At 32.3% G+C, this 27,579-nt stretch overlaps 1 protein-coding gene and 1 long non-coding RNA gene across 6 annotated transcripts in view; both read right to left on the reverse strand.

Moving 5' to 3' along the window:
• Window positions 1–19,018: 19,018 nt before the first annotated feature.
• Window positions 19,019–20,468, reverse strand: LOC120281648 (transcription factor MYB1-like). The gene is made up of 3 exons (XM_039288339.1): window positions 20,154–20,468; window positions 19,838–19,967; window positions 19,019–19,732 (listed from the first exon to the last, which is right to left on the reverse strand). Exons 1-3 carry the CDS (start codon window positions 20,284–20,286, stop codon window positions 19,159–19,161), a joined length of 837 nt encoding a protein of 278 aa, XP_039144273.1. The 5' UTR covers window positions 20,287–20,468; the 3' UTR covers window positions 19,019–19,158.
• A 5,271-nt stretch (window positions 20,469–25,739) lies between these two features.
• Window positions 25,740–27,579, reverse strand: part of LOC120282640 — a 4,785-nt gene continuing 2,945 nt past the window's right edge. For 2 of the 5 annotated variants that reach the window (XR_005543009.1, XR_005543006.1), the window contains 3 exons: window positions 26,375–27,568; window positions 26,214–26,282; window positions 25,741–26,126 (listed from right to left, as the gene is read on the reverse strand). This is a non-coding gene — a long non-coding RNA (uncharacterized LOC120282640). Of the gene's footprint in view, window positions 26,139–26,213; window positions 26,283–26,374; window positions 27,569–27,579 lie in introns of all 5 variants that reach the window. The other 3 variants (XR_005543010.1, XR_005543008.1, XR_005543007.1) reach the window with 3 other exon arrangements.

The following is a 27,579-nucleotide window of genomic DNA, read 5'->3' on the forward strand; positions in this document are numbered from 1 at the left end:
ACTGAGTGTTTAATTCTTCAACTTCTTTAGTTCTTAATTATTACGTATGACATTTTATATTTAGCCCTTTGTTGATGCCTATGCTATTTATATCTACTCTCAGTACTTGTAAATTTTCATATAGTATTTAATTATGTTTGATTTGGGTAAGTGAACTATATATGCTTGGATTTTGTATTTGAAATGACCATTAGATGAGCAAACTCCTTTTCATGTTGACAAATTGTTAGTTTGTTCACGTTTAATTATTTGTACAAAAATCAAACCAATATCATTTTATATCTACTCTCAGTACTTGTAAATTTTCATATAGTATTTAATTATGTTTGATTTGGGTAAGTGAACTATATATGCTTGGATTTTGTATTTGAAATGACCATTAGATGAGCAAACTCCTTTTCATGTTGACAAATTGTGAGTTTGTTCACGTTTAATTATTTGTACAAAAATCAAACCAATATCATTTTGTATGTTTATTATTACCAATAGTTTTAATCAAAATTCTATTGGATAGAACCAAAATCATTTTGCATGTTGCTAACTAGAGAAGCTCCCTCTCTAGTTTGGGCCTTTTTTTCTGTTGGTTTTTTTGTATGGTGTTGTAGTTGGTTCTCCTATTTCTTGTGGGCGTGGGGTCTTGTTTTATTTGTAGCTTATGTTTGTTGCTCTCCTTTTTAATGAATGTGGTTTATCCAATATATATATATATATATATATATATATATATTTGTAAAGAACCATTATAATTTGATTTCCAATTATACATCAAGGGTGCAATTCTTGATAGCTATTCAACATTCATCTACAAATGAATGACTTGTCCATCATTTTATGAGTTTCAAATGGTACTCCAAAGTTTTTCTATCCAAACTTTCTAATAATTGTTTGTTTTTTTGTTTTAATAAATAGATGACAAGCACGGAAGCCCTTCTTATTTAAGAGAAGCCAGTGTACACAGAAGTGGAGTTAATAATTCAACACACATGTGCTCTTACCTTATATAGATTTTGGAGTTCGATCTCAAGTCATTTTAAAATAAACACTCTAAAGGACTTGATGTTAAAAAACCAAAAGTCCATGACCACCAATTATATTTTACACATATTGACATTAGATCTCCTTTTTTTTATTTAATATCATGATAAGATCTTGCCCATTGAAAATCAAGCTTTTGCTTTGGTCGACATTTGATTTTTTTTTTTTTTTTATAATTTAAAAACAGTGAGAACAATCACATACCCAAACAATCACATAATAATTAGCATCAAAGTAATCTCACTGAGTAATGGCGGCTGGATCAAAACCTAAACTGATAGTTTCTTGTGCATGTTAGGGAGTTAAACTGGTAATTCATCTTATGTTGCTTTGCTTTATCTGAGAAAATTTTGTGAGCACTTTTTTACCAAATGCTCAAGGTTGATGATTTAAGATCAGTAGGGCACCATCTATCAACTATTAGCAAGTGAGTGAGGGCCCAATTACTTTTGTTATTTTATGAAAATTGACTTAAATGAAAAAGATGTCTTGATATAAACACTGTGTTTGTACTAAATTAAATTTAAATATTGATTTTTTTTTCTCTCTCTCTCTCTTAATTTGATGAGGCTCATGTGTATACTTTCACATGAATGGCCCTGCACAACCAGGTTGAAGATGACCCTACATTGCATGACTTCTCAAAGTGAGTTTGTCCTTAAATTAAACTTTTCTTGTACATGTTTAGTTGGAGAAAATGTCTTATTCCTCAATTGAACAACTAAGAATAACTAGTATTTATATATTTTAAAAAAATAAAAATAAAAAATATTTAATAATTAACTTTTAGAAATATAAAAATAATAAATATTTATTATTCCATAGAAGAGTATAATTTTAATTTTAAAATAATTAATTTTTATTAATATTAATTAAGCCAAAATTTAGTCGGTTCAAATAAAAATTTTCCTTCAACCAAAACTTAAAAAAAAAAACTCTTTAAGCCTGCATCCTTATCTAATTAAACATGCTTTTGGGAAAAAAAAAAAGAAAAGAAAAAAATACCTTCAACCTATTTCTAGTGTCTCTTTTCTATCAACTATACCCTTTTTTGTTTTTTTGGGAAGTATCAACATTATTTAGCTATATATATATATATATATATATAACTTGTTAATGGAGATTGACAATACAGAGTGAAAAAGAAGGTTTTAGACAACATTGAGTCCACATAACATATTGTACTCGGCCCTTTGTTAAGGCCCATGTTATCTTCGTCTACCTCTGATCTGTGCTTGTAAAGTTTAATATAGTAATTAAGTTTAATTTGGGTTATTGAACTATGTTTAGATTTTGCATTTGAAATGAATATTAGATGAGCAATCTCTTTTTCATGTTAACCAATTGTGAGTTTGTTCACGCTTATTTGTACAAAAAATTAAACCATAATCATTTTTTATGTTAATTATTACCAATATTAATTTAACAAAAACTCTATTGGATAGAAGGACTATGATTCATCAAGGTTGACAATCCTTGGTAGCCATTCAACCTCCTCAACTGAATGGCTTAATCTATTAGATGATGGCTTCAAATCTCTCCTCAGGCTTTTGATTTTTTTTTTTTAATTTTAAAATTAAACCTTATCTATTGAAGACCAACTTTTCACTCGGTTGGTGTTTGATTTATATTTCTTTAATTATTTAATTAAAATGGATAAAATTGTAAAGAAGTAGGATAAATTACAACTTTATTGAAAACAATGATAGCAATCGCATAATATCAGCTATGACAGGTAAAAACAAAAGGAGATATTAATGTTTGCTGATTTTTTGTGCATGTTAGGAAGTGATTTGGTAATTATTTTATATGACTATGCTCTGCTAGAAATGAAATAAAATTCCATTTTTACCACTTGTTCAAAATTAAAAATTAATGCACCATCTATTCATTGTTAGATGATAATTTATTTCAGATGAGTTCATACTTAGTTGCTTTTGCTATTTTAGGAATCTTTTGCGTAAGTGAAAGGGAGCATAATTTATTTACTGGTTTTCTGTTTTCTAGGTTTGAGAAATTTTTTGGGAGGACGGCCGATGGATCCTTATGTGTTACACAGGCAATGCAACATGAGTTTGCTCAAAACTGGGGAATCAAGTGAGTTAGATATTTGCAGGCATTTTCACCAGAAAATCCAATTTCTTATGCAGTCATTTTGTCATGTTTCATAGCCACCGTCCCTCTCGGACTGACCCTCCTAAATTTTTTTCCATCCCGCTTCAACCGAGGAGAAACATGAGGTTTACTTGATTCTAAGTTTGCTTGCAAGTTGCCTAATCTCTAGTTCGGATGCATGATCTTCGTAAATATCATAGTTGTTTTTGTAGGTTAGGGGAACAACATCCGCCATCAAGACAACTATATGTGATTGTGTTTCTTTTTGGTAATTTTTTTATGGGTAAAAAGTTTTTTTCATTAATGGTTGTAAAAGTCGCAGCCTTTTCATCGTCAATTTGTGAGTTGATCTTTTTGAGTTATAACCTTATTACTTTCATCTATCTCCAACGTGGTAGGAGTCGAAGGCTTGAAAGGTCGTACCTCATCCCATGTAATGGATGATTAAGCCAAAAGCATATTTATCGGCCATGTCGGGTAATGACTTTTTCTTGAAGCCAAATAGGCCTCGCTCTTGTGGTTAGCAGATCAGCTTGGTGAGATTTTTTTATTTTTTTAATATGATGATTTTTATGGGCATTACTTCATTAATGTTGTGTTCATGGTTATTTCAGTTCCGTTAAGCGGTGCAAACCGCAAAGAACTAGCAAAGAAAGCCTCGACGTAGATGGATTCCTCGTCGGTGGAGCTTCTTTGAAGGTACTATTTTTCCTTTCATCTAATTTACATCAAAAACCATTGGAGAGAATCTGGTTTTCAACACTCTGCTTGTCAAGATTAGTTTGTTTAACTTTCACTTGTCTCATTTTTGTTCTCTTTGTTTTCCTCGCAGCCGGAGTTCATCGACATCATCAAATCCGCGACCGTGAAATCATCTACCTAGAGTGCCACTCTTAATGTTCATTATATGAATTTCCGGGGAAGAGATCCTGTTTTCGGTGATCAAAATAATCTAATTAAAATTTTTGTTCTACAAATGTTATCAACCTGGATCTTGTTTGTTCCCCAGCAACAAGGCTGCAATACTAAATTTTAATGTTGCATGAGGAATGGAGTTTTAATGTTGTTTTGATACAAGTGTATGTATAGTTATACTACATGATTTCCAATGTATATATAGGGCATCTATATGGATTGTTAATTTAATAAGATGATTTTTGTTTGGTAATTCAAAATTTTTAACTAGTGCAATTAAAAATAAAATTAAATAAAATTAATTTCATATAAATTATTTTTTTTCACAGATTAAACAAAAGCGTGCCGAAAGCCTAACAAAAAAGTTTTATTAAAAACTGTGCCAAATACCATGAAAGAAAAGTATATTATATAAAATCGTGTTAAAAATCGTGCCAAATAATGAACCAATAAAACAGTGCCAAAATAGTGCCAAATGTAGAATCAAAGTCCGTGCCAAACATCAATGGCAATGGTTGGCACAATAGTAAAAAACCGTGCCGAAAACAGTGACAAAGTTCGTCACAGTATTAAAAAAACGGTGCCAAAATATATTTGTGACGGGGGCTATAGGCACGGTTAATTTTTGGTGCCAAATACAGTGCCAAAATTATTTTGGCACGGTTTTTAACTCTATTTCCGTGCCAATTGTACCGTGCCGATTTATGATTTTTCTTATAGTGTAAGTTGAATATAAATATTAATTGTTTTTTATCTCAAAATTTGATATAGCATATGTGTATGCTTTCACGTAAATGGCCATGCACCACTAGGTTGAAGATGACCCACAACATGACCTCTTGAATTATTCCTTTAGTTTTCCTTGTTAATTAATAAACCATCTATCCATGGTTAGTTCACAAATCACTTCAGATGAGTTGGGACATATTTTTTTTTTTTTTTCAAGATGAGTTGGGACATAATTGATTTGATTTGTTATCTTAGAAATCTTTGACTTAAACGAAAAAGAAGATATCATGCACTGTATCGATGCAAAACTAAATTTAAATATTAATTGTTTGTCTCTATTGATTTGATATAACGCATATCTATGCTAGCTTTCACATGAATGGCCCTCCACTACCAAGTTGAAGATGACCTAAAGCATAACTTCTCAAAGTAATCCTTAATTTTTCCTTAAATCAAACTTTTAATTTCTTGCACATGTTTGGTGGGAGTATATATAATATTTTCCAATCAAACAACAATTATTCATATTTTTACAAAAAAAATCATTTTATAAATATATTTAACATTTAATTTTTTTTTAAAGTACTAGATATATTTTATTATAGATAAAAATAAAATTTTAATTTTAAAATAATTAATTTTTATGAGTATTAATTAAGTCAAAATTTTAATCAATTCAAATGAAAAATTTCTCACCAACCCAAAATTTATATATAAAACAAAAATTTAACTCACATTCTTCTCCCCAACTAAACATCCTTTTGAAATATATATTAGACACTTTTGTTGATGGATAGAAGGATTATGGCTTGATTTCCTAATTACTCATCAAGGGTAACTATCTTTAGTAGCCATTCAACATCATCAATTGAATGGCTTGTCTATCATTTTTATAAAGTTTCACACATATACACCCTATTCTCCTACCAACCCTAGTTAATCCAATCTCTCTCCCAATATTATTTAGACAGTGGCATTAGATTTTCTTAATTTATTTTAAGATAAGACCTTGCATTTTGAAAAAGTTGATGTTTAATAATGAAATCAAGAACATCTCTCCCTAAAGTTTAACTAATAATTCATCTTATGTATCTATACTATATTGAATAAGAATTTTTGTACTGTTTTTACCACATCTAATGGTAGTTGTACCTGTTTGTTCTCTCTAATTTAAATGGTTTATCTATTTTTTCAAAAAAAATAAAAAATTTGAAAGCATTTTTTTTATCACTTGTTCAAGCTTAAGCTATAGAAAAAAATATTTCAATAATAAAACAGTAAAATTTATACTAAACTGAATTTAGATATTAATTATTTTTTCTATCTTAGTTTGATGTAAACAAGACCTTAAGCTAATGGAAACATATATATTTAATGCTTTCACATGATAAATGGGACCCCTGCATGTACCAGGTGAAGATGACGCAGAAAGTGACTTATCAAAGCAACCCTTCATTTTTCCTTAAACTAGTCATGCATATGTTTAGCCAGAGGATATGTCGTATTCCTACAATCATACAATTTAGGACAACTATTGTTCATATTTTTATAAAAACTTTATTTTTTTAAATAAATAGATTTAATAATTAAAGTTTAAAATATTAAAAGTAATAAATATTTGTTATTATATAGAGAAATAAAATTTTAGTTTTAAAATAACTAATTTTTATTAGTACTAGATTAAGCCAAATTTTAATAACTTCAATTTTTTCAACAAAAAAGTTTTAGAATAATTCTTTAATCACATGATTCACATACCCCTTACAAAATATAAATAATAATAATAATAAATCTCTTATGCACATTTCTACCATCTCTTTTCTATCAAGTATAATTCTTCCTATTAATCAACATTATTATATATATACATATAAGTTTCATATGATATAGTACGGTAATTAGTCCATCATTAATCAATATATAGCGTCCGTAAGTTGTTAATCTTAAATACATGCATAGGATGACAAGTTCAATAACCATTTTCTTGCTACGTTATTTAAAAAAAATCATAAATATCTTTTTTTAAAATGAATGAATCACAAGTATCAAGTAAATATACATATATACACATAAAACATAACAACAACATGTAAACAAAACACATAAAAAGACACAGAAGATGATCACTATTTGTGGATCAAGATGAGACGTGAAAAACAAAATAAAAGACAAAAGACTAAATAAAAGTCAAAATCTCTTGGCAAAAAATGTTAGTGTTCATGATTCTCTAGAGGAAACATGAGCGATGTTGCTAGGTAAAACCCTGATATGACCTATGCTCTCCAAAATTATTCATGTTCCCTCCACAGGACACCAGAAAATCAATCAAGACTGTGCTTTGCCAAGCTGATTGAACACTAGAACTCTTTATTTATTTTTATTTTATTATTATTATTATTATTTTAAGTATGGTGCGTCAAACAACAACCACTAGAACATGTAAATGATATTGATACTTCATATAATGGCTCTGGCCAAGAGATCCCCAGTGGCTTTGCTTTTCAGGTTCCCAACACACTGCCAAGGAATTATGTAACTGGGATAAACCAAAAAGACAATGAAAAACACCCAAATTCATTGTACGAAAGAGTACCGGAAGAAAAAAAAATGATCTTCAGACTTAATCATTGCATGACAAAAAAAAAAATATAGAGGTGGCAGTTGAGAGCATGCTACATCTCCTGGCTATAAGATTTTTCAGTGCATAAATTTTACTATCCCAGAATGTTCAATTAAAAATATTAATCTTATGTGGACAAGCACATTTCCAAATAACCGAAGTGACTTGACAATGCAAGCCACTATCAAAAGAAAGCCATAAAATGACTTGACAATGAAAACCACCAAAGGATCTAACCACTGATCAGATAAAGTACTGTAGATCCAACCACTGATCTCTAGCAAAGCATGGTCAGAAAATGAGAGTGAAACATGAAAGTAATGGAGCTGGTTGTTAACAGAACCAATCCAGGAATGAGTGTTTCAAAAAGCCTCCGGCAATAGGTACTGCATACCCAGCTCTCCCACCGGAATAAGTTGGTATCACTATTCTGTACTACTGAAGTAACAATACTGATAACCAAGAGTTTATTTCACTTCCAAGTTTAAAAGAGCATATATACATACTGTGCTGACTCTTTAATTTATAATAAAATAGTGCTTTATTTTTTTTAATAAAAATAAATATATCGCATTCATTCATTAAAACTCAAACAACGACAGTAATATAACGAGATGTGGAAACTAAGACATAAATAATATTTAATTATTGTTATAAAACAGCTTCTCAAGTCATTGGTTAATTTTCCAACAACACGTGGGAATGTAAAAACTGACATGGGCAGGGCCGATTTTGAACTCCGTGCTCTTTTTTTATTCACTTATTGCGCACCTGCATTTATTAAAAAGTAAAAATAATTATTACTAATTGTCCAACTAATTATATATCTATTTATTTATTTACTTTTAAAGAATGGACAAACAACACCACTGTTAAAAGAGCATTGAGAGGAAGTCAATTATGCTATAAATGAGCGGTTTTGAGATTAATAATTAACTACGTGATAAATTTTAATTATTTTAAGAAACATAGATATGCCATGTTGAAAAGTTGGTAAAACATGCTATCCTCCCCAATTTTAGCGCCACATGCATCAATAATCCTAAATGATACAAAATTTTCTTTTTATTAAGTAAATACATTAAAATTGATGTTTACATACAAATTATAAAACAAAGAGCAAAAAAAAAACATAATAAAAAATATAAAAGTCCTCAAATGAAGGATAGAAGGATAGAAGGATCAAGGTGTGATTTTCCAAATATTAATGAGGGGCGACAATCCAAGTATCCTCAAATGAATGGCTTGTACATCATTCTATGAGTTTCACATGGGCACTATTTTATAGATAGTCGCATTAGATCCATAAGATCTCTTCTCCAGCTGTTTTTTTTATTGGCCAAAACATCAAATTTTATGCTTAGCTGATGTTTGATTGAAAGAAGGTTATCTTATTAAGAAATACTGGATCATGAACTAAACTGATGGTATTTTGTGTGTGTTGGAAAATGAATTGATTCATTTTATTTTGTTATGCTCTATCAGAGAAGAATTTGGGAGTACTTTTTAACACTTAAAGTGGATAAGCTGATTCAGACGAGTTAGGATCTAGTTGTTTTTACTTTTTACTATCTTATGAAACTTCTGATTTAAATGAAAGACAAGATGCATGTCTCTGTGGTAGACATTGTGCTTATATTAAACTAAATTTAGATATATTTTTTTTTCTCTTTTGATTGGATGTATATTTCAAGGCCTTAAGCTAGTAGAAGCTAAATATGTAATGCTTAATGCTTTCACATGAACGGGACTATGCATGAATAGGTTGTAGATTTAACTCATGAGTGTGACTTGTTGAAGTGGCCCTTAATTTATTCTTCCTTAAATCATATCTTTCTTGCACCATGCTTGGTGGGGATTAAATCTTATTCCCCCAATCAAACATCTTAGGATAATAATTGTTCATATTTTTATTGAAAAATTAGTTATTAATCAACATTATTTATTCAGTATATATGTAAGTTTCATATGATGGAATAATAAATAGTCCATCATTAAAACAATTATAGCATCTGTAAGTTGTTAATCTCAAACACATGCATAAGCAATAACATGATCAATAACTTTTTGTGAAGAAATCAATAACCTTTTTCAGTTATCTTATTGTTTAAAAAATTGTAACTACTCATTTTAACCTTTTAGGCCACAGCCAAGAGTTTATTTCACTAATTAGCTGAGACGATTAATTAATTAATTATTAATAACATATATAGTCCTCTATGATTGATTTTTTTTTATATAAAAAAAGATATAAATAAATTAATTGATATAAAATAGGGCCCCTTGCTTTTACTATCTTATGAAACCTCTTATATGAACGAAAGATAAACATCTGCTTCTTCACCACATTTTTACTGCAAACCAGGATATTCATCACATTCTCATCAGCAATCAAACTAATCCTGACCGGAGCCTTAACCATTGGATTCATATTATCAGATTCATGCTCAACACGGTGGGCAACCCTCGCATTCATCATATTCCCAAGGCTTGGATTAGTCCGACCAATAAATTAGCTATTCATGGCAGAAGTCTTCATGTCCTTACTTCTTTTAATCATGGCAGGGATCTTCCAAAATGGATTATGAAAAGCTTTAATTTCTCTAGTTTTCAATTCTAATTTGTTTGTCTTTTTCCTTTTTGTTTTCCATTTCCACATTTTTTAGATTTCGTTGTTGTATCTGTTTAGTTGTCCTTGTTTTTGTTGTCACCTTTCTTTCAATAAAATAGCCTTTGGATCCTTACTTCAAAAAAATAAATAAATAAATAAACATCTCTATAATAGATATTGTGCTTATATTAAACTAAATTTAGATATTATTTTTTCCCCTCTCTTGATTTGGTGTAGCCCATGTGTGTGTGTGTGTGTTTTTTTTTTGCCAAAACGGAGCTTAACAACTAAAGAAAAGAAAAACACAAGAACAAGAATGGGAACGAGACTACTAAAACTGGAAACCACAGGCCGAGGTTGCTTCCACTAGCCAATTTGGAAGCTCCATTCCCTTATGAAATAAAGTCACCACAGGATTCCTTAAAGCAAATTTTTCAAGTTCGTCTGCCACCCGATTCAGATGTCTGGGGATATACTCCACTTTTGCATCATTAGAGCTAATGATATAGCTTCAGATCTTCTCTAATAGCTACTTATATCTCCACATTACCAACGGATCATCCTTGTACATCAGATCAACTAAATTCGTACAGTCTGAAAAGATATAATTTGGATACAATTTCCTGTCCAAGCATGTCCAGAGAGCAGACTCCATGGCCTTCACTTCAGCTTCAAAACTCCAATCCGCCATGCAAAAACCAGCTCCTACAAAAACAACCAACTTATTATTGCTGCCAGAACAAAACTAGTGCCACAATACTGGTTATGCTCTGTCCAAGCAACATCAGTGGACAGACTTAAGGATGAATTAAACGGGTATTGAGTTAACTTCCCTGTATTGGTTCTCTGGTCCTTGTACATGTCTTCTACCAGCGCAATAGCCTTTTGGCATAGGTTTCCCCGTTTGGAATTTCTCTGTTGAAGACCATGTTGCATCTCATTTTCCAAATTAACCTTGCACCGATGGCAAGTAGAGATTTAAACCTGTGACTCCCACACTTTGTCTTCCATCCTCTAATAATCAACTCCCCCATCAGTGAAAGAATTAATCTCATTTAGGTTACCTCTTGTGTAGTTTCTTATGATGTTCCAGAACAGATGGCTCCTCTGGCACTTCCATAGAATATGCTCAGCAGTTTCAATCTCCAATCCACAAAAACAACATTCCCTTGCAGGCCCCATATTTAATCTACAAAGGTAGGCAAAGGTTGGGGTTCTCCCATGCACCATCCTCCAAAAAAAAACATTTCACTCTAGGAATGGTATTTAACTTCCATATGTGACTCCAGCCCTCCCAACTATCCTCGTTACCAGAAACATTCGAGTTTAACCAATTATAATTAGAGCTAGCTAAAGAAGAGTTGGGACTTTTTTGCCTCCACACAAAGTGGCTTTTACTATCTCTGATTACCTTCCAATTTCTCATTTGGGACCAATCCGCATTGTTATCGAACAACCATTTACACAAGTCTTGATTCAGCCGTCCATGCTAGCTCCAAACAGTCTTCCACCGAAAAATTTTCAACAAAGATGTCCATGTTCAAGAAAGTCAGCTTGAACCCCAAAGGAATCTCAAAAAGCCATGGGTCGTTCAAGAAATTTAAGCTAGCAGGGTTGCATTCATTAATCCAATAGTTAGGCTTAACTTTAGCCGCTGCAGAACAAAGAGCTTTGTAAAAGCTGGAAGCTTTAGGAACAGGTTTGTTGTTCCAGCAATTGAATTCACCATACTTTAAATTAAAAATGTGAATCCACAGCTTGTCATCCTAGTTTAGAACCGAAAACACATTTTTAGACATTAAAGCAATTTTTACAATCCTTAGATTTCTATTACCTAGACCCCCTTCAGTTTTAGCAAGTGTAGTGGTGCTCCAACCCATAGTATGGAAGCCGCTATGATTATAACTCCCCCTTACCCAACTAGAATTTTGTAGCAATTTTCAAGGTTTGGTCAAGGATAGACTCATGAACATTAACACACAATAGCTGATAGGTAGTAATCGGCATCAACACACTATTAATTAAAGTCGCCCTACCAGCCAAGGATACAGGATTATGATTCCAAGCTTTAATACAATTATGAGCTTTGGTAACAAGGGGTTGAAAACTATTTTTTTGAATTCTCCTAGGGCTAATTAGGCTCCCCAGGTACTTAAAGGGAAACGATCCCTCATCCATACCCAAGATTCCCACAATGGCCCTTCGAACCCTCTTATTTAATCAACTGGGAAAATATGAATAGAGGACTTGCTCACATTAGGGGTTTGGCCGGTAAGATCAATATAGATAGACAAACAGATTTTACAAGCCTTAGCAATATCACGAGACACCTTGGTAACAACAATTAAATCATCAAGAAACATAAGATGATTGAAATTACTGTTCAATCTACTATCAAACCCAGGAATCCAATTTCTCTATAAAGCATGATTTAGCATCACAGATAGGTTTTGAGAAACAAGCAGAAAAAGGTAAGTGGAAAAAGGGTCTCCTTGTCTAAGGCCCCTACAGCTAGAAAACGGCCAGGTGGAGAGTTGCAAATAGCAGGAAAATAGCATGAAATGTAGGCTCTAATCCACTTAATCCAAATAGCAGGAAAATTCATCAGGTGGAGAGTTGCAAGAACAACCTCCCATTCTACCATATCATAGGCTTTGGCCATATCGATTTTTAAAAACATCCTCGGGGGATTACCAGTATCAGATTCTAAGGAATGCACTATTTCTTGGACAATAATAATGTTATCAAAACTGGACTTGCCAGTTAAGAACGCACTTTGCTCATGTCCGACTAGTTTTAAACGATTAGTCAAAATCTTCGAAACAATTTTATATGAAGGTTGGCAGTAGAGAAGAAGTAAGAGATGGCATCCAAGAGAGGTTTTTTAATGATGTCCCAATAGAAGAGGTAAAACTCCATATTCAACCCATCAGGCCCAGGACTCTTGCATTTAGCCATGCCTTTAATAGTATTAAGGATCTCAAGGTAACTCACAGGTTTAGTCAAAAGAACCTTGCCCTCATTAGATAAACTATTATGATCAGGAGGAAGGGCTTTAACAAGATCCTCGAAGGACCATCTTCCTTTGGCACCTCACAGGTCAAGGAAAAAATTTGAGAAACAATTCTCTATACTAGCTTGATCAGTGAAGGAATTACCAACGTTATTCTGGATGATAGAAATTTTATTTCTATGGGTATTAGTGTGAGCCATGTTTTGGAAAAACTTAGAGTTAAGGTCACCTTGCTCAAGCCATAACATGTGAGTTCGCTGAGCCCAGCCAATGCTATTATGCTTAAGAAGGGCCTTATGTCTGTTGTTAAGGGCTATAAGTGTCCTATGGTCCAGAGAATTTCGGTCCATTCTGCTATCCAGGTTTTCAAGGTACAAAATGCTTCTCTCGGTTTCCTTAATATCCACATCCAACGGGGATAAGCCAGAAGCACTCCAAGACAAAGCTGATTCTTGGTACGGGACAAGAGGTGGGAAAAAGCATGCAAGGGAGAGATGATCGGGGGCAAAATTCCATGCTCTATTCACAACATCATGACATCCCTTATAGTCTAACTAAAAATTTTCAAACTTAAAAATTATCTTTTTTAAACTAGAACGAAAGCGAGCTTTAAGTAAAAGAGGGTTGTGGTCAGAAGAAATGCGATGAAGATGTAAAACCAAGTAAGACTCATGCAACCCAGTCCAGTCCAGATTCGCAAGGAACCTGTCAAGACGAGCCTAGAGATGGGCACCACCCAATTGACCATTACACCAAGTAAAAGAAGGCCCCGAGAAATCCAAACCAAATAAATTATTAAAACTAATAAAATCATTGAAGTAATTTGACTTAGTTGCATAGTGATTGAAGTTTCCTCCCAGATGTTCATCCTCCGATTCGACGGTGTTAAAGTCACCAACGATCACCCAAGGAACGCCAATTCTTGAAAGTTTAGAGAGCTCATTCCAAACACGAATTTGTGTCGAGAGAGCCTGAGAATTATAGACAATTGATAGAGTCAAGCCATCCATGTGGTTCGAAGAAATTACTAGATACAAGACACTCCGGGAAATCATAAGAAGGGTAAATGAGCCCAGCCCCTTCCTCCAAAGTGTCAGTATTCCACCGGACATTCCAAGGGCCGGCACAACAACCCAATCCCAATCCCTGGATAATTTCATACAAAAAAGAATGCAACGTTCCTTATTTGCTCGGGTCTCTACCATGCAAACAATCTGCGGCATATGATTTTTGATCAGTTCCCACATCCAGTTCCTCATGTTCGGGTTGGAAATACCCCTACAATTCCAGTATTAAATATCAAAAATTGTATTGTACTTCATGATTAAACTAGATGCAAACCCATCCCAAGAAAACCAACACACACTACATAAAAGCAGAAAAACATTATTTTATCCGCTTTTGCTACCCCTCTTCTTCCCATTGCTTCTGCCTTAGCCTCCTTTTGGAACTGCACCAAGGTCATGTCTTCATCTGATTCGACTCTATCGCTGGACCCATCATGGTTACCCTCTTCCCCAGCACCAGAGGTTGCATTCTGAAGGGCATCCATTATTCGCACCACAAGGTTGTTGTGGTCTCCATTCTTCATCTGGCTTTGATTCGGTAGGGGAGACAAAGTACAATCTCTCCCTCATCTCAGAATAGGTTATTAGGAGAGCCGTTTGAGAAGGAGAAACCATAACCCCTTTCCTTTCTCAATTTTCTTCTTGTTTTCAAGATTAACCTGTTCCTGTAGGGACCCACTTCCAACAGAAATTTTCCCACCACTACTCTCACCTACCAGGGGCTTGGGCTGAAAGCCCTTTACTTCCCTCAGATCCAAAGAAGGCTCTGTCATATCACAGCCTGGGAACTCTCCCCCTTCCCTTCCGCTCACCAAAGCATCCATCTTCTCAACGGCTGAGTCCCTAGGCTGCATGGGATCAAGATTCTCGCTTCAAAGATCCGAGAGGAGCGGTATCGCATCCCGAGGCAAAGATGCGTGCCCACCACACAAAGACCGCCTCCCACCATGGGTCGTTTGCCCTCCTTTGAAGCTAGTCACGTGACGGTTGGAAGGCAACACTTGGTGATTATTCAGTTTTGATTATTGCCACGTGTCTTCCTTACTAGCTTTGTCATTGATCCTATTCCCAGGAGCCGGTCCCCAGCCGCGACCCCAATTCCGGCGATGCTAAACCACCATTCATGAGCCAAACTGATTTGCATCATCTTGCCCATCTGCTTTTTCGGCAACACACCATTTCCTTCATCCATCAGAGGTTTCAACCCATTATTCCCTTCCATCATATCCAAAACCATAGCCTGATAATCTTGACTATGGTCATGAGCCAAAGTCCCATTGCTAGTCTCTCCTTCAACTGGATTACAATTTCTGATAGGACAAATGTCTTCTCCATGTCCAATAAGTCCACATCTATAGCAGAATACAGGTAGCCTCTCGTAGAACACGACCACCATGCATTGATCCTCCTCATCTCCTATTTAAAGCCCCCCACTTTAGGGGTTTTAAGAGATTCATTTCTACACAGATGCGAGCATATTTAGCTCTTGATAATTTCTCAGTGTGGTCATCCACCTTCAAAAGTCTGCCAAATTGCTCTCCAATTATTTCTAACACCTCCCTATCCCAATACTCTAGAGGAAGATGATGTAGTTGCACCCACACAGCCGCTCTATGAAGTTTCTCAAAAGTCGGTTGGAAGTGATCTCTCCAGGGTGTCAGCTGCAACACCATGCCTCCAATCGTCCAAGGCCCTTCCCAGATCACCATCTCCACCATTTCGGGCTTCTCACAACGGATGAGGTAAAAGCCATTAGCCATGTCAGCTACCAAGAAAGGATCCATCCTCCTCCACTGTTAGGATTATGCCCTCGAATGCCAACGAGGATACTTGTATTAGGGTATTTCATTTATAGTATACATTCTTATTCTTATTAAATAGGCATTTATTTTGATGTTCATATAAATCTTGTGATGGCATTATAATTAGTTTTGAATATCATAGTCCATGTATATTAAGTTAAACCTTCTACTCTTTGTGCGATAAAGAGAAGAGAACTAGAAGGGTTTGGTACTTATACATTTAAATAGTTCACAAATCAGAGAATCTTTAATTGGGCGTTATAGGTTCGTAAAGATTTGTATGATACATACTTTGACAAAGAGTGTTAGTTGAACACTATGGAATAGTGAGAGCATATGTCATAAATACATCATTGGGAATTGGTGTATTCGAACATGATTTGCAACAATCCAATCACATGGGTTTTACTCTTTGACAGTCAATGATTGGGATTGTTGGTTATGATCATATGAGTGGACCTTAGACCTGAGGTATCATGATCACAATGTACTTGTGACGTCTTGTCTGTTACTAGAGTTGTTAGGCTCAATTTACCTTTTGGTAGGGCCAACCTCAAAGTGTGACTATGTCGGGCAAGTAGCAGTCGTGAGTGATCATCAAGAAGGAATTTGTTCACTCAGAAGTAAACGAGTAAGTATCCTATGCGATTATAAGTATGTGAGATTAGAAGACCTTGGCCAAGGCAGTCAAACTAATCGTGTGGACACGAAGGGTAGTTTGGTAAACTCACCCTACTATAGTTATTTGCATATGATCGAGTTCAGTAAATTTGACAATTACCATGGCTCTCACTCGGTTGGGATACAAGAACGAAAGATTTATACACATATGGTAATCATAATCAGAAAGGTTCGTAATGATCTACTCATTCACGTTCAATTGAGCTACGACGTGGGGCCACGGGGTTGGCTAGCTAGGTGTCACCCACGTCCTTTGGTATCCTACCATTGCCAATCAGAACAAACCTAAGGAGTCACGCTTAAAGGGATAAAGAATCAGTCTCGTTTTGAGTACAGGGGTAAAATTATCAATTTACAATTTTACTTCATCGGATGAGTGAAATTGTAAATTGGTCTAGGATTTGTCTTAAGTTTAAATTTTGATTTAAATTCGATGGAGTTGAATAGATAATCAAAATTATGAGGACTCAAAGATAAAAATGGTTTTAGTTAGATTAGGACTCATATTTCTAATAGAACTTCTATGATGATGTTTATCAAATTATGAAGGTTCATATTTCGAATAGAACTCATTAATCTAGTCATTAATCTAACTAAAACATCGTAGGTAACCATCCTAGGTAACCACTTCTATGGTGTCTTAAGTCTTATTCCCCCAATCAAACATAGTAAGTAACCATTTTTACAGTTTTATAAAAAATTATTTATAAATCAATATTATCATATATATATATATATATATATATAAGTTTCATATGATATGATGATAAATAATCCATCATTAAAACAAGTATAGCATCTGTAAGTTGTTAATCTCAAACACATGCATGACCAATAACAAGTTCAAGAACTATTTTTCGACTATCTTATATATATATATATATATATATATATATAAGAGAATGTCAGCCTTTGAGATAAATAAACTAATTTCTCTCTTTTTGTCAATTAATTTGAGTGATTTATTTATTTTTAAATATAAATCTATCATAAAAAATTGATATAAAACGCTTCTTTACCCAATTTTAATGACTAATGCACCAGTGATGCTAAATGATACTAATTAAAAAATAATAATTTTTTTCTCCATAACTCATTTTAAATAATCTAATAGTACCTAACAAAATATTATATAAACCTTCTCACAGTAGTTTAAAAATCTCCCTAATTGTTCAAATGGACATGATTGGCTCTCTAATTAAACTTATATTATTTTTTTTATACAAGTCACCTAAAATTTTAGTAACTTAGAAGAACGTCAGATAGATACATGAAAAGCCACTTGATGTTATTTTACTTTATTTTGTTTTATTTATTTAGAATGAATACGGAATACCCCACATTTTAAAGTTGAATGCCAAACACTGAACTATCGAATATATATATATATATATATATATATTAATTGAGTGTCATTTCCAATTCAAAAGCATGCTCAATAATGTATCACAACTCACAAGTCATCCATTCTTTTAAACAAAAACCCGTCTACTTACAATAATCAGAGGCTTGCTCTGAAAAGCAATTGAAAGAGACCTTTTCTGTCTTTTTGGTTAAATCAAATACAAACCAATCTACAAATTGCCAACTTGAGAGCTCTTAAATTGACCCTTACCAATTAAATAAAATCTGTTTTTTTAAAAAAAAATTAAAAACTTTACAACAACTGAGTTTAGTTCATATTTAACAATATCTTGTGTTTTAAAGATCTTAGGACTTAAAAAAATAAGAGAAAATTCCACCATACCAATTATTTGAGGTACGGATTCATCTCACTTGTATTGATAAACCGAAAAAATTATTTCATTTAAACTGAAAAATTTTATAATATTAATGAACATCAATATTAATTAAATTTGATCAACTTAGGTAAATATTTTTTTTTTCCCAACAGCCAATGTCATTAACCTCCTTTCTTTGTGGGGGATGTTTCACTGATTATTGGGTGCTTAGCAAATGTAACAAAGGGCCAAGGAAAAAGCAAAGCATGCAAGGTTTTAAATGAATACCACTCTCTAGGCCTGTTGCCTGTTGTTATTTTGGTTTCTATTGGGAGACATGTTCACTGTTTATGCATTGACGTTGATGAGACTACTGTCCTTATTTCTGACAACGAAGATGATTATGGAAGTATTCTCTGTTGTTCTGTTTAGCAAAAACTGATATTATGTCGCAATAAATTCATAGAATAAATATATTAACATTTTCTAATAGATATATATATATATATATATATATGAACAAAATGTATAGTTTAGGAAAGAAATGAATGTTTTCCTTGATTTTCAATTATGAACGACAAAGTTTGTGGGGGATCCCAAAGGAAATAATTCAATAATGGTGGTACCGAACCAGTTGGTTGGTATAGGGATATTCAAAGAGAAAATGTAAGTATATGCTTTAAATTATAAATATAAATATAAATATAAATGGAAATTGGAATCTCACATTTTTATAGTCATTATCAAAGAGGAAACAACACCTCACTTTATTTTGCTTACATTATGAGAACTCCATGCTTGCATGGATGGATGGATTAGAAATTAATAATATTAATAGTAATGATCTAATCAAGCATAAGTCTCCCAATCCAAGAAAGCAGCCAATGCATTGAGATCCAAATCAAGATCAGGCTTCCTTGTTTCATCAGCCTCAGACTCAATCATGACTTGATGATGGTCATCATCATCATCTCCTTCAGCTTCAGCAACATTAATATTATGAATTGGTGGTGATGATGCTTCATTCATCCAAGTCCAGTCATCATTCATATTGAAATCCATTAATGCATCCCACCAGCTCTCAATCTCATGACCAGTGTTTTCATCCCCATTTGCAGCTTCATTTCCATGAAGTAGTACACCTGTATTCATGTGCTCTTCATTATGATCATCAAAGTGTGGCTGTTGCTGCTGTGGTGTGGTTGTGATAAAGACATTACTAGTACATCTTCTGGCCTTTGTCCTAACTACATTGTTTGTGTCCACAATTGCCAATGTCTTTTCCTTTTTCGTCTCTATCTTATTCTGATGCTCATCATGTCCATTTCCATGCTTTATTAATGTCTTACTCAAATGTGTGTTCCAATAATTCTTTATTTCATTGTCTGTGCGCCCTGGCAATCTTCCTGCAATCAGTGACCACCTGCAAATTAACACAAAGAAACCTCTAAGCGCTCAAAACACTCAAAAACTTTTTCAATAATAATAATAATAATAATAATAATTCAGAATTTTAATGACTAGCTACTTGTTTCCTAAGAGCTTGTGAAGTCTGATGATAAGGTCATCTTCCTCCTGAGATATGTTTCCTCTCTTTATATCCGGCCTTAAATAGTTCAGCCATCGAAGCCGGCAACTCTTTCCGCATCTCTTAAGTCCTACATAATTAAACAATTCAACCAAGAAACATACATACATAAATACATACATATATATATATAGTACTATATATATATATATATACATAGTGATCAAAGAGAAGATGATGAAGTATATATGCAACTAGCTAGCTAGGTATGTAGTTTGGAGATACATATATATATATATATATATATAGATTGCACCTGCTCTGCTAGGAAGACTCCTCCATCTCCCTTCACCATGAGCTTTGATATAAGCACTTAGAATCTTGTCCTCTTCTTGAGTCCATGCACCTCTTCTAAGGCCATCCCTAGAGCAACAAGGCTTCCTGCCCATCTCTTAGGACAGAGTTGAGATGTCGTCCTAACAAGCACTCCTTCACTTCTCCTTTTAAATGTATGAATGTTTATGCAGAGAAAGGAACTCTAAAGAAACTGACAACATACATGTTTATTTACCAACATGTGAGAAGGACAGTAGATCACATGCAAAGAATCAAGGCCACCTCAGAATCTTCATAGGCAAAGATATTACCTAGCTATGTATATATATATGTATATATATTTTTTTTTATTTTAACATGTGAAATTATTAGAAAATTAACAGGACCAAACCATCAAGCCAGCAGCTAACTCCACTACAAGATGAATAATTAATTATTCTTTACCTGTTGAAAGTAAACAAAACGAATCCTCATTATATGATTATGACTGCTCGGAATTTTACAGAGTGGCAGAAAGAGACGTGGCTGAGCTCATAACAAAACATGACAAGTTTATATATATATATATATATATGTATAGCCATCTAACCTTCTTTTTGGAGTCATGCAACCTCTTCTTTCTTCTCCTCATGCACTTGCTATTCAAAGCATTGTTCCGTTAATGCATCAGTTTCTTTCTGTGTTTCAACAACCAGCACAAGTTAGAACTCTAGTTCCGTACTTGGTCTGTTTTCCTTAAAGGCAATTTTATTATAGATTCAATTGTCTTGATTTATTTTTAACTGATTGATAGCTAGGTTGCAGCTTTAAAGGGCTTTCATGCTTTACTTTTTTCCCCCATGCTAGGAGACCTAGGTCTGCATAATTGAACAAGGGTACTATCTAGTGATACATATAATTAATCTCTATAATTCAGAATACATATATACTTTCCTTAAAAGGTACCTGTTTAACCTAGTTATTCCTGATTAAATTAAGTAGGTTATTTCTTTTGCATTTGGCTCTTTCCATCTTCATCATTAGCCTCCACAATGTCTCCACCTTATGATTTAGTTTTCTTTAATTTCAAGTTGCATAATTGATGATGAAGTTTCCTAATGGAGATTAGTACTACAGCTCATACACTCATGATTTTGGCTTGATATATAATGAAGTATGGTGCAATGTACTAACCATGATGGCTTATAAAATAGACCTGTTAAGTCACTAATTTATTAGAATAATATATATATATAATAACTAGCAAGGAAGCTAGAAAGCATAATAGCTAGTTCTTTCCTTCATCTTGTAATTAATCTTGATTTAAGTTCAGGCTCTATATATGTATTACATGATTTCAAGCGGTGATGTAATAAAGCATGTCATAAACATTCACAACGTGACAAGTGAGACATCCATGTCCCTGTATTTAATATATTATATATATATATATAATGTGAAAAAGATAATTCTGAGTTTTAAAAGCATGTAACCCCACATGAATGTATGGTCCATAGAATTCAGTGAACAATTGTAACACACCTCAAAATCAAAACCCAAACAGTGTCTACAAAGACCGTTTGTTAGAGAGGCATGATTTCAAAGTCATATAGCCACGGGCCTCCGTCTCCATCATTGAGGAGTACAAATAATGAGACAAATTCACGGCTGCTCTCCATATAAATATTTACGTATTTCTGTCTTGCATTCATACTTAGTTTAGACTTTAGAGACTTCAAAGAAATTAACCTTATAATTAATTCTTCTTCATCTTCTTCTTCTTAAGTGATTAGGACTTTTTATCTTTATAATTAAAACAAATAAAACACGAATTTTGAATTAAAAAAAAAAGAGAGAGAAATAAAAATAAACAAAAAGGACAATGTTCATAGATTTGAACTTCATTAAGGCTTAGGTTTTTTTTTGCTTTTTGTTTTTTGTTTTTTTTAATTATTAGTACTTTGGAGAGAACAGTGGAATGAGACATTATAATTCACACTTATCATTGGTTAAGTGTCTACGCTATAATAATTAAAGGATTAGACATTTTTTGTGTACTAAATAAAGTATAGTAGACAATTAATCATTAAAAGCAAACAAAAAAATTTGTATTAGATTAATTTTTAAAATTTATATATCTTTAAATTAAAATTGGTGAATCAAGTCCTTTGTTTTTAATTTAAAAATTTAAATTAATCATTCCACCTAAAATAGAGCTAATTATGTTTTACTACTAATATTCTTCATTTTAAAACCATTCTAAAATCATATAATGATATTTTTGACTTTAAAAGTTTAGAAACTTCATTTTGATGTCGTTGCATATTTGAATTTTTCATATGATTGATGTCAATACAATAATGTATTGAAGATAACTTATCTAATTTGAACACTAAAACGAATATTTTTAGTTAAAGATGAAAATGAATGATGATTATGACTTTGATATTTCTAATTTTAGTACGGATAACAATTCCATTTCAAATTCTATTATTATTATTATTTTAATTTAATACTAACTAAACATTTTTTACTTACAAAATAATTAAACAAATACTGACTCAAAGTTGAAATATCTTTGTCCAAGAAAAAAAAACCAAACAAAATTATAACGTTATGCATGAAAATAAATATTTTCTTGGATTTCATGGTTCCCCACAAACACAATGTTATGCTTTGACTTGACATGTGTGAAATTTTATTATTATTATTATTGATTAATAAGAACCCGACACGTATTCAATAATTCTTCAATAATTCTGAGACCTCACTAGACGTCATGATATATCCTGCCGCCTGCCAAGCCACCATGTCTAAGTCCCATTAAAAAGTGACCCAATCAGCTTTTTTTTTTTTTTTAAAAAAAAGATTATTGTTATTATTATTACTATTATTATTATTATTATTATTATTATTATTATAAAAAAGAGCAAATTAGACTGATATCCATACACATTAAGAAAATCATTTTCTTAAAACACACGAGAACTTGAGATGATATTCAAGTGACGTGGCTCAACACAGTATATATATATATTATATTATATATATATAAGAGCCCACATCAATGAGCAACCACCTTCCATTCTCACCGGTTCTTCAAAGATAGTGTTTCTTGGATGCTTTTTGGTTGGCCAACAAGAACTGTATCTCTTTGCATAACTTTAAATAATAAAATAAATAATAATAAAAATTCACCGTGCACACAACATCACTCATTAAATATAAATATTTTTTTTATAGTAACCATTTAATGCATTTGCTCTACATTCTATCACTGTTTGGATGTTGTAACTTTCTCGAGTGTTTTAATGAGAGCAGAACAAATAAATAAATAAATAAATAACGGTTCACAAAATTATTTCTTTGGTGACTGGGTTATTTTTAATTATTATTATATGATAAATATCATTGTTATAGGTTGTCAGTGACATCATTTGACTAGCCTGTCAATTTGTCTAATCGCCTGTTTGATGAACGTGTAATTTATAATTATATTAATTATTTTATTATTGAGAAAGTGAAATCTTTTATTACTTTTTTTATGTAGAAAAATAATAATAATATGTTAACCAGTAAGTAAAATTTCTATAAAATTTCACATCTTATACATCAGCAAGTAATACAAGAAAAAAGGGATTTTAATGACTTTGTATTCTAGCAATCATTGGTTAGGCTGTCAATTTATCTAATTACTTTTCTGATGATTATGTAATGTTTAATTATATTAATTTTTAACTTTTTATTAATTAATGAAAAAGTGAAATATTTGTTATTTATTTTTATGTAAAAAATAAAAATAACATTTTAACCAATAAAATCTTTAAAAAATCTTAAGCGTCAGCAAGTAATAAAAGATGAAAATGATTTTATTAGTTTTGTATTATGATAATTATTATTGGTTAAGTTATCAATTTGTCTAATTGCCTGTCTGATGATTATGTAATATATAATTATATTAATTTTTTACTTTTTATTAATGAGAAAGTGAAATATTTGTTTTTTTATGGAAAAAAAATGTCATAATTGCATGTTAACCAGTAAAACCTCTAAAAAATTTCACATCTAAAACATCAGCAAGTAATAAAAGAAAAAAAGTGATTTTAGTGGCTTGTATTTTGACAATCATTGCTTAGCCTATAGGCTGTCACTCTGTCTAACTATTTGTCTAATAATTATGTAATATATAATTATATTAATTGTTTTACTTTTTTATTAATAAGAAAGTGAAATATTTGTTATTTTTTATGAAAAAAATGTAATATTTACATATTAATCTGTAAAACCTTTAAAAAATTCCACATCTCAAACGTCAGTAAAACCATCAAGCAATAAAGAAGAAAGGGATTCTAGTGGCTTCCATTATATTCTAAAATCTGTATTTAATTTTGAAAAATACATTTGTAATAAAAAGAAATATTCTGATTTTTATTTTTTACTTCCCTAATATCATTAATTATCCAAAAAGATGCTGAGCAACATTGGCAGATTTAAATATTTGTTAAATTTGTAACAAATATGTTGTACATTGAGAACATCCCAAAAGTTTACCTTATTAAAGAATTTATATACATTTACACTAATTATGACAAATGGATCAATGAATCACTAAGATAAAAATGGGTTTGATTATAAAGTTTACAAATAGATTGGACGGTCCATTTGGATTCAAATCTATAATCTTTGGATTCTCGATCCATTTGATGAATGGATTAATTTTTTTTCTCCATATTATTACATAAAATTATCAAACTGAAGAAGTTACCTAGTATATATTAAAATAGGGTAGACGTAATCGTAGACGTTGGTAGAAAACGTTAAATCTATGAACATTCATAGATAACAAACCCTCTATTAGAACATATTCAATTAAAATTCAAAATGTTATTTAAAGAAAACATATTATAATCACTGAGTTTATTTAGTTAATATCGGTGTAATTCATGATAAGTTTCATCATTTCACACTAGGTAAGTAATATAAATAATTATTTATCTATTTTATTTTAAAAAAATTATTTAATATATTATTATCAATAAAAAGTAAGTTTTTTTATATTTTATTCTTTAAGAAGGACCACTTTGATTATTCTTTGTACGGTGACGTCTAAAAAGGGGAACCAAATAAATAAATAACCTCTGATGTTTGCTGATGTCAAAAGAGTCCATTTCCGGTTTTCGAGCGCCTTAATTTGTTTCAGTTATGGAACAGTTTTATTTTATAATATATATATATATTATATCACTTCTTCTATATATAGAAGTGCTATATATATATATTTATAGAAGTTCTCTTGTCGGAATTATGATATTTATAATATATTAAATTTAAATTGCATAATCATCACATCATGCAGGTTCTTTGGCCCACATCACTGATACTACTATTATTCTTTCATGTCAAGTTTGTCTTGAGTGTTGTTTGATGGTATCAATCCAGTGGCATTATTATTATTATTATTATTATTATTATTATTATTATTATTTTGATAAAATAAATAAACCACAATTACATTAAAAAGAACAGAAAACAGTAAAAAAACAAAGTGCTACAAATCATTTGAGTGTTGAAAATTCTCATTTTCAAACAAGAGCTACAAATCTGTGTATACATTCATAAAACACACAATTCATTGGAAGCATTTATCATATACACAATGCCAGATATCATCTGAGAAACACTGACACCGGAAACTATCCTCGACCTCATCAGTAATACAGTCGTGATTTGTTAAAAAAAGGTAGTTTGCCTGAGACATATAAGAAAGCTCATAAAAAATTTGACAATGGAAGTGTCATGAATTCGATTGTTCCAACTTTAATCCCACAAGTACATAAACCATAGAGTATGAAATAGTTCCACTAATATATATATATATATATATATGAACTAAATTTATGCCAGAGCCAAAAGTACCGGCCGGCTTGCTCTACCAAGGTCTTGAGTCATGAGTTGGCCGTGGTAATTGAGTTTCCTGAAATAATAACTTGCAATAGTACAAAATGTGGGTCCGAAACTCTGAAAATACACTATAACTTAAAGTGTTATATGAATTACAAACCTGTGATATCTGTTGGATGTTCCAGTGAGGGGCTGACTGATAGGTTACTGGATGTGGTTCACTCTGACCCTGGGAAGTACATCTAAATCGATAAATAATTACTGCAGTAAATGCATTAATAAATTTTACAAAATGAGATTATTGTCCTTTGTTTATCTCACCGTATGCTGGAAAAATTCAAACTGAGGATAGTTCACAGCCTCTCACTTGCATAGGATTGTGACATAGTCTTCATGGCCGACATCTTCGCTGTCATTGATATTCATATCAATGACATTGTGGTTCACAGTATCATCTTATCAGAGTGAATCTTTGCGCACAGTATCATCTGTGAGAAGCTTCTGCATTGCTTCATTGACAACTTTCAATGCAAATTCATAATTTTCCTCAAATATTAAACTTATCTCAGCAAGTTTTAGGCAATGCTTATAAAAATTTTCACGGCGTTCTGTTGGGCCATCAGCATCCATCTTATCAGAGTGAAAAGTCGGAGCGCGCATGCGCTTAAAGTCCTACCTCCACCTTTCAAGGATGTGTTTTGATGGAATTTCAACCACATCTTGGAAACTAAGGGCAGATAGTAGTACATGCCTGCACAGAATTCCTCTTGATTGAAAAGAAAAGCAGATGCAACGCATGCCCAAATCAGTCACGTTGTACAAAACTTTATAAATCTTTTGCTCCATAGTTTTGCCATCTTTGCTTCTTACGCGTTCTTTAACTTCAAATATACATACTGGATCATCTGCTCCAACGATTGCAGAGACACAAAGTACCAGTGCCTTTAATTCAACTTGGAATTTTCAGAAGATGCCAGCTGTATAAATTTTGGATGCCTATTCTATTGTGTCAACAATAATGGGCCCTTGTGGACTGAATCTGCATCCGCATTAAATTCTTTTTCGCATTTGCTTCTTACAACCTTCTCATACTTATCAAGACATTGTTGTAATGAAAGCCTTGGATGTATGTAGCCATCATGGAAAGATTTCAAAATCTCGCTCCGGTGAGTAGTGTACACTCCAGCCAAAAATATTTCTTTCACAAAACCAGGGACGCAGAGATGCCGATCATGGTACAATTAAGTAAAGCATTCATTATCTTCAAGTTTTTATTTCCCTACAACTTTATTCCAACCTCCAACAAACTCATCTCCTATTAAAGAATCATACACAACTTTTTTAATATCTTTCTTAATTTCTTTGTAATCACCAAGTTCTCTCAAGTTTTCTCGAATCCGTTTCATAACATACCTTAGGTCCAAACAGTGATGAGAACTTGGAAATACCTAAGAGACTGCTCCTTTTAGGGCCTCAGAATTGTGAGTGATAATGGCAGCTGGAGGGTGGCCAAACCTGCAAGATAG

The sequence above is a fragment of the Dioscorea cayenensis genome, chromosome 18, assembly GCF_009730915.1.
Source record: "Dioscorea cayenensis subsp. rotundata cultivar TDr96_F1 chromosome 18, TDr96_F1_v2_PseudoChromosome.rev07_lg8_w22 25.fasta, whole genome shotgun sequence".
Taxonomy (NCBI): Eukaryota; Viridiplantae; Streptophyta; class Magnoliopsida; order Dioscoreales; family Dioscoreaceae; genus Dioscorea; species Dioscorea cayenensis.

Bases quoted from the DNA above. Each gene is read 5' to 3' on its own strand.
- LOC120281648 (XM_039288339.1), bottom strand. From the start codon at position 20,286: ATGGGCAGGAAGCCTTGTTGCTCTAGGGATGGCCTTAGAAGAGGTGCA. The intron at 19,968-20,153 runs GTGCAATCTATA...TTAATTATGTAG, and splicing joins GAGTCTTCCTAGCAGAGCAG to GACTTAAGAGATGCGGAAAG. The intron at 19,733-19,837 runs GTAGCTAGTCAT...GTTAATTTGCAG, and splicing joins CACAAGCTCTTAGGAAACAA to GTGGTCACTGATTGCAGGAA.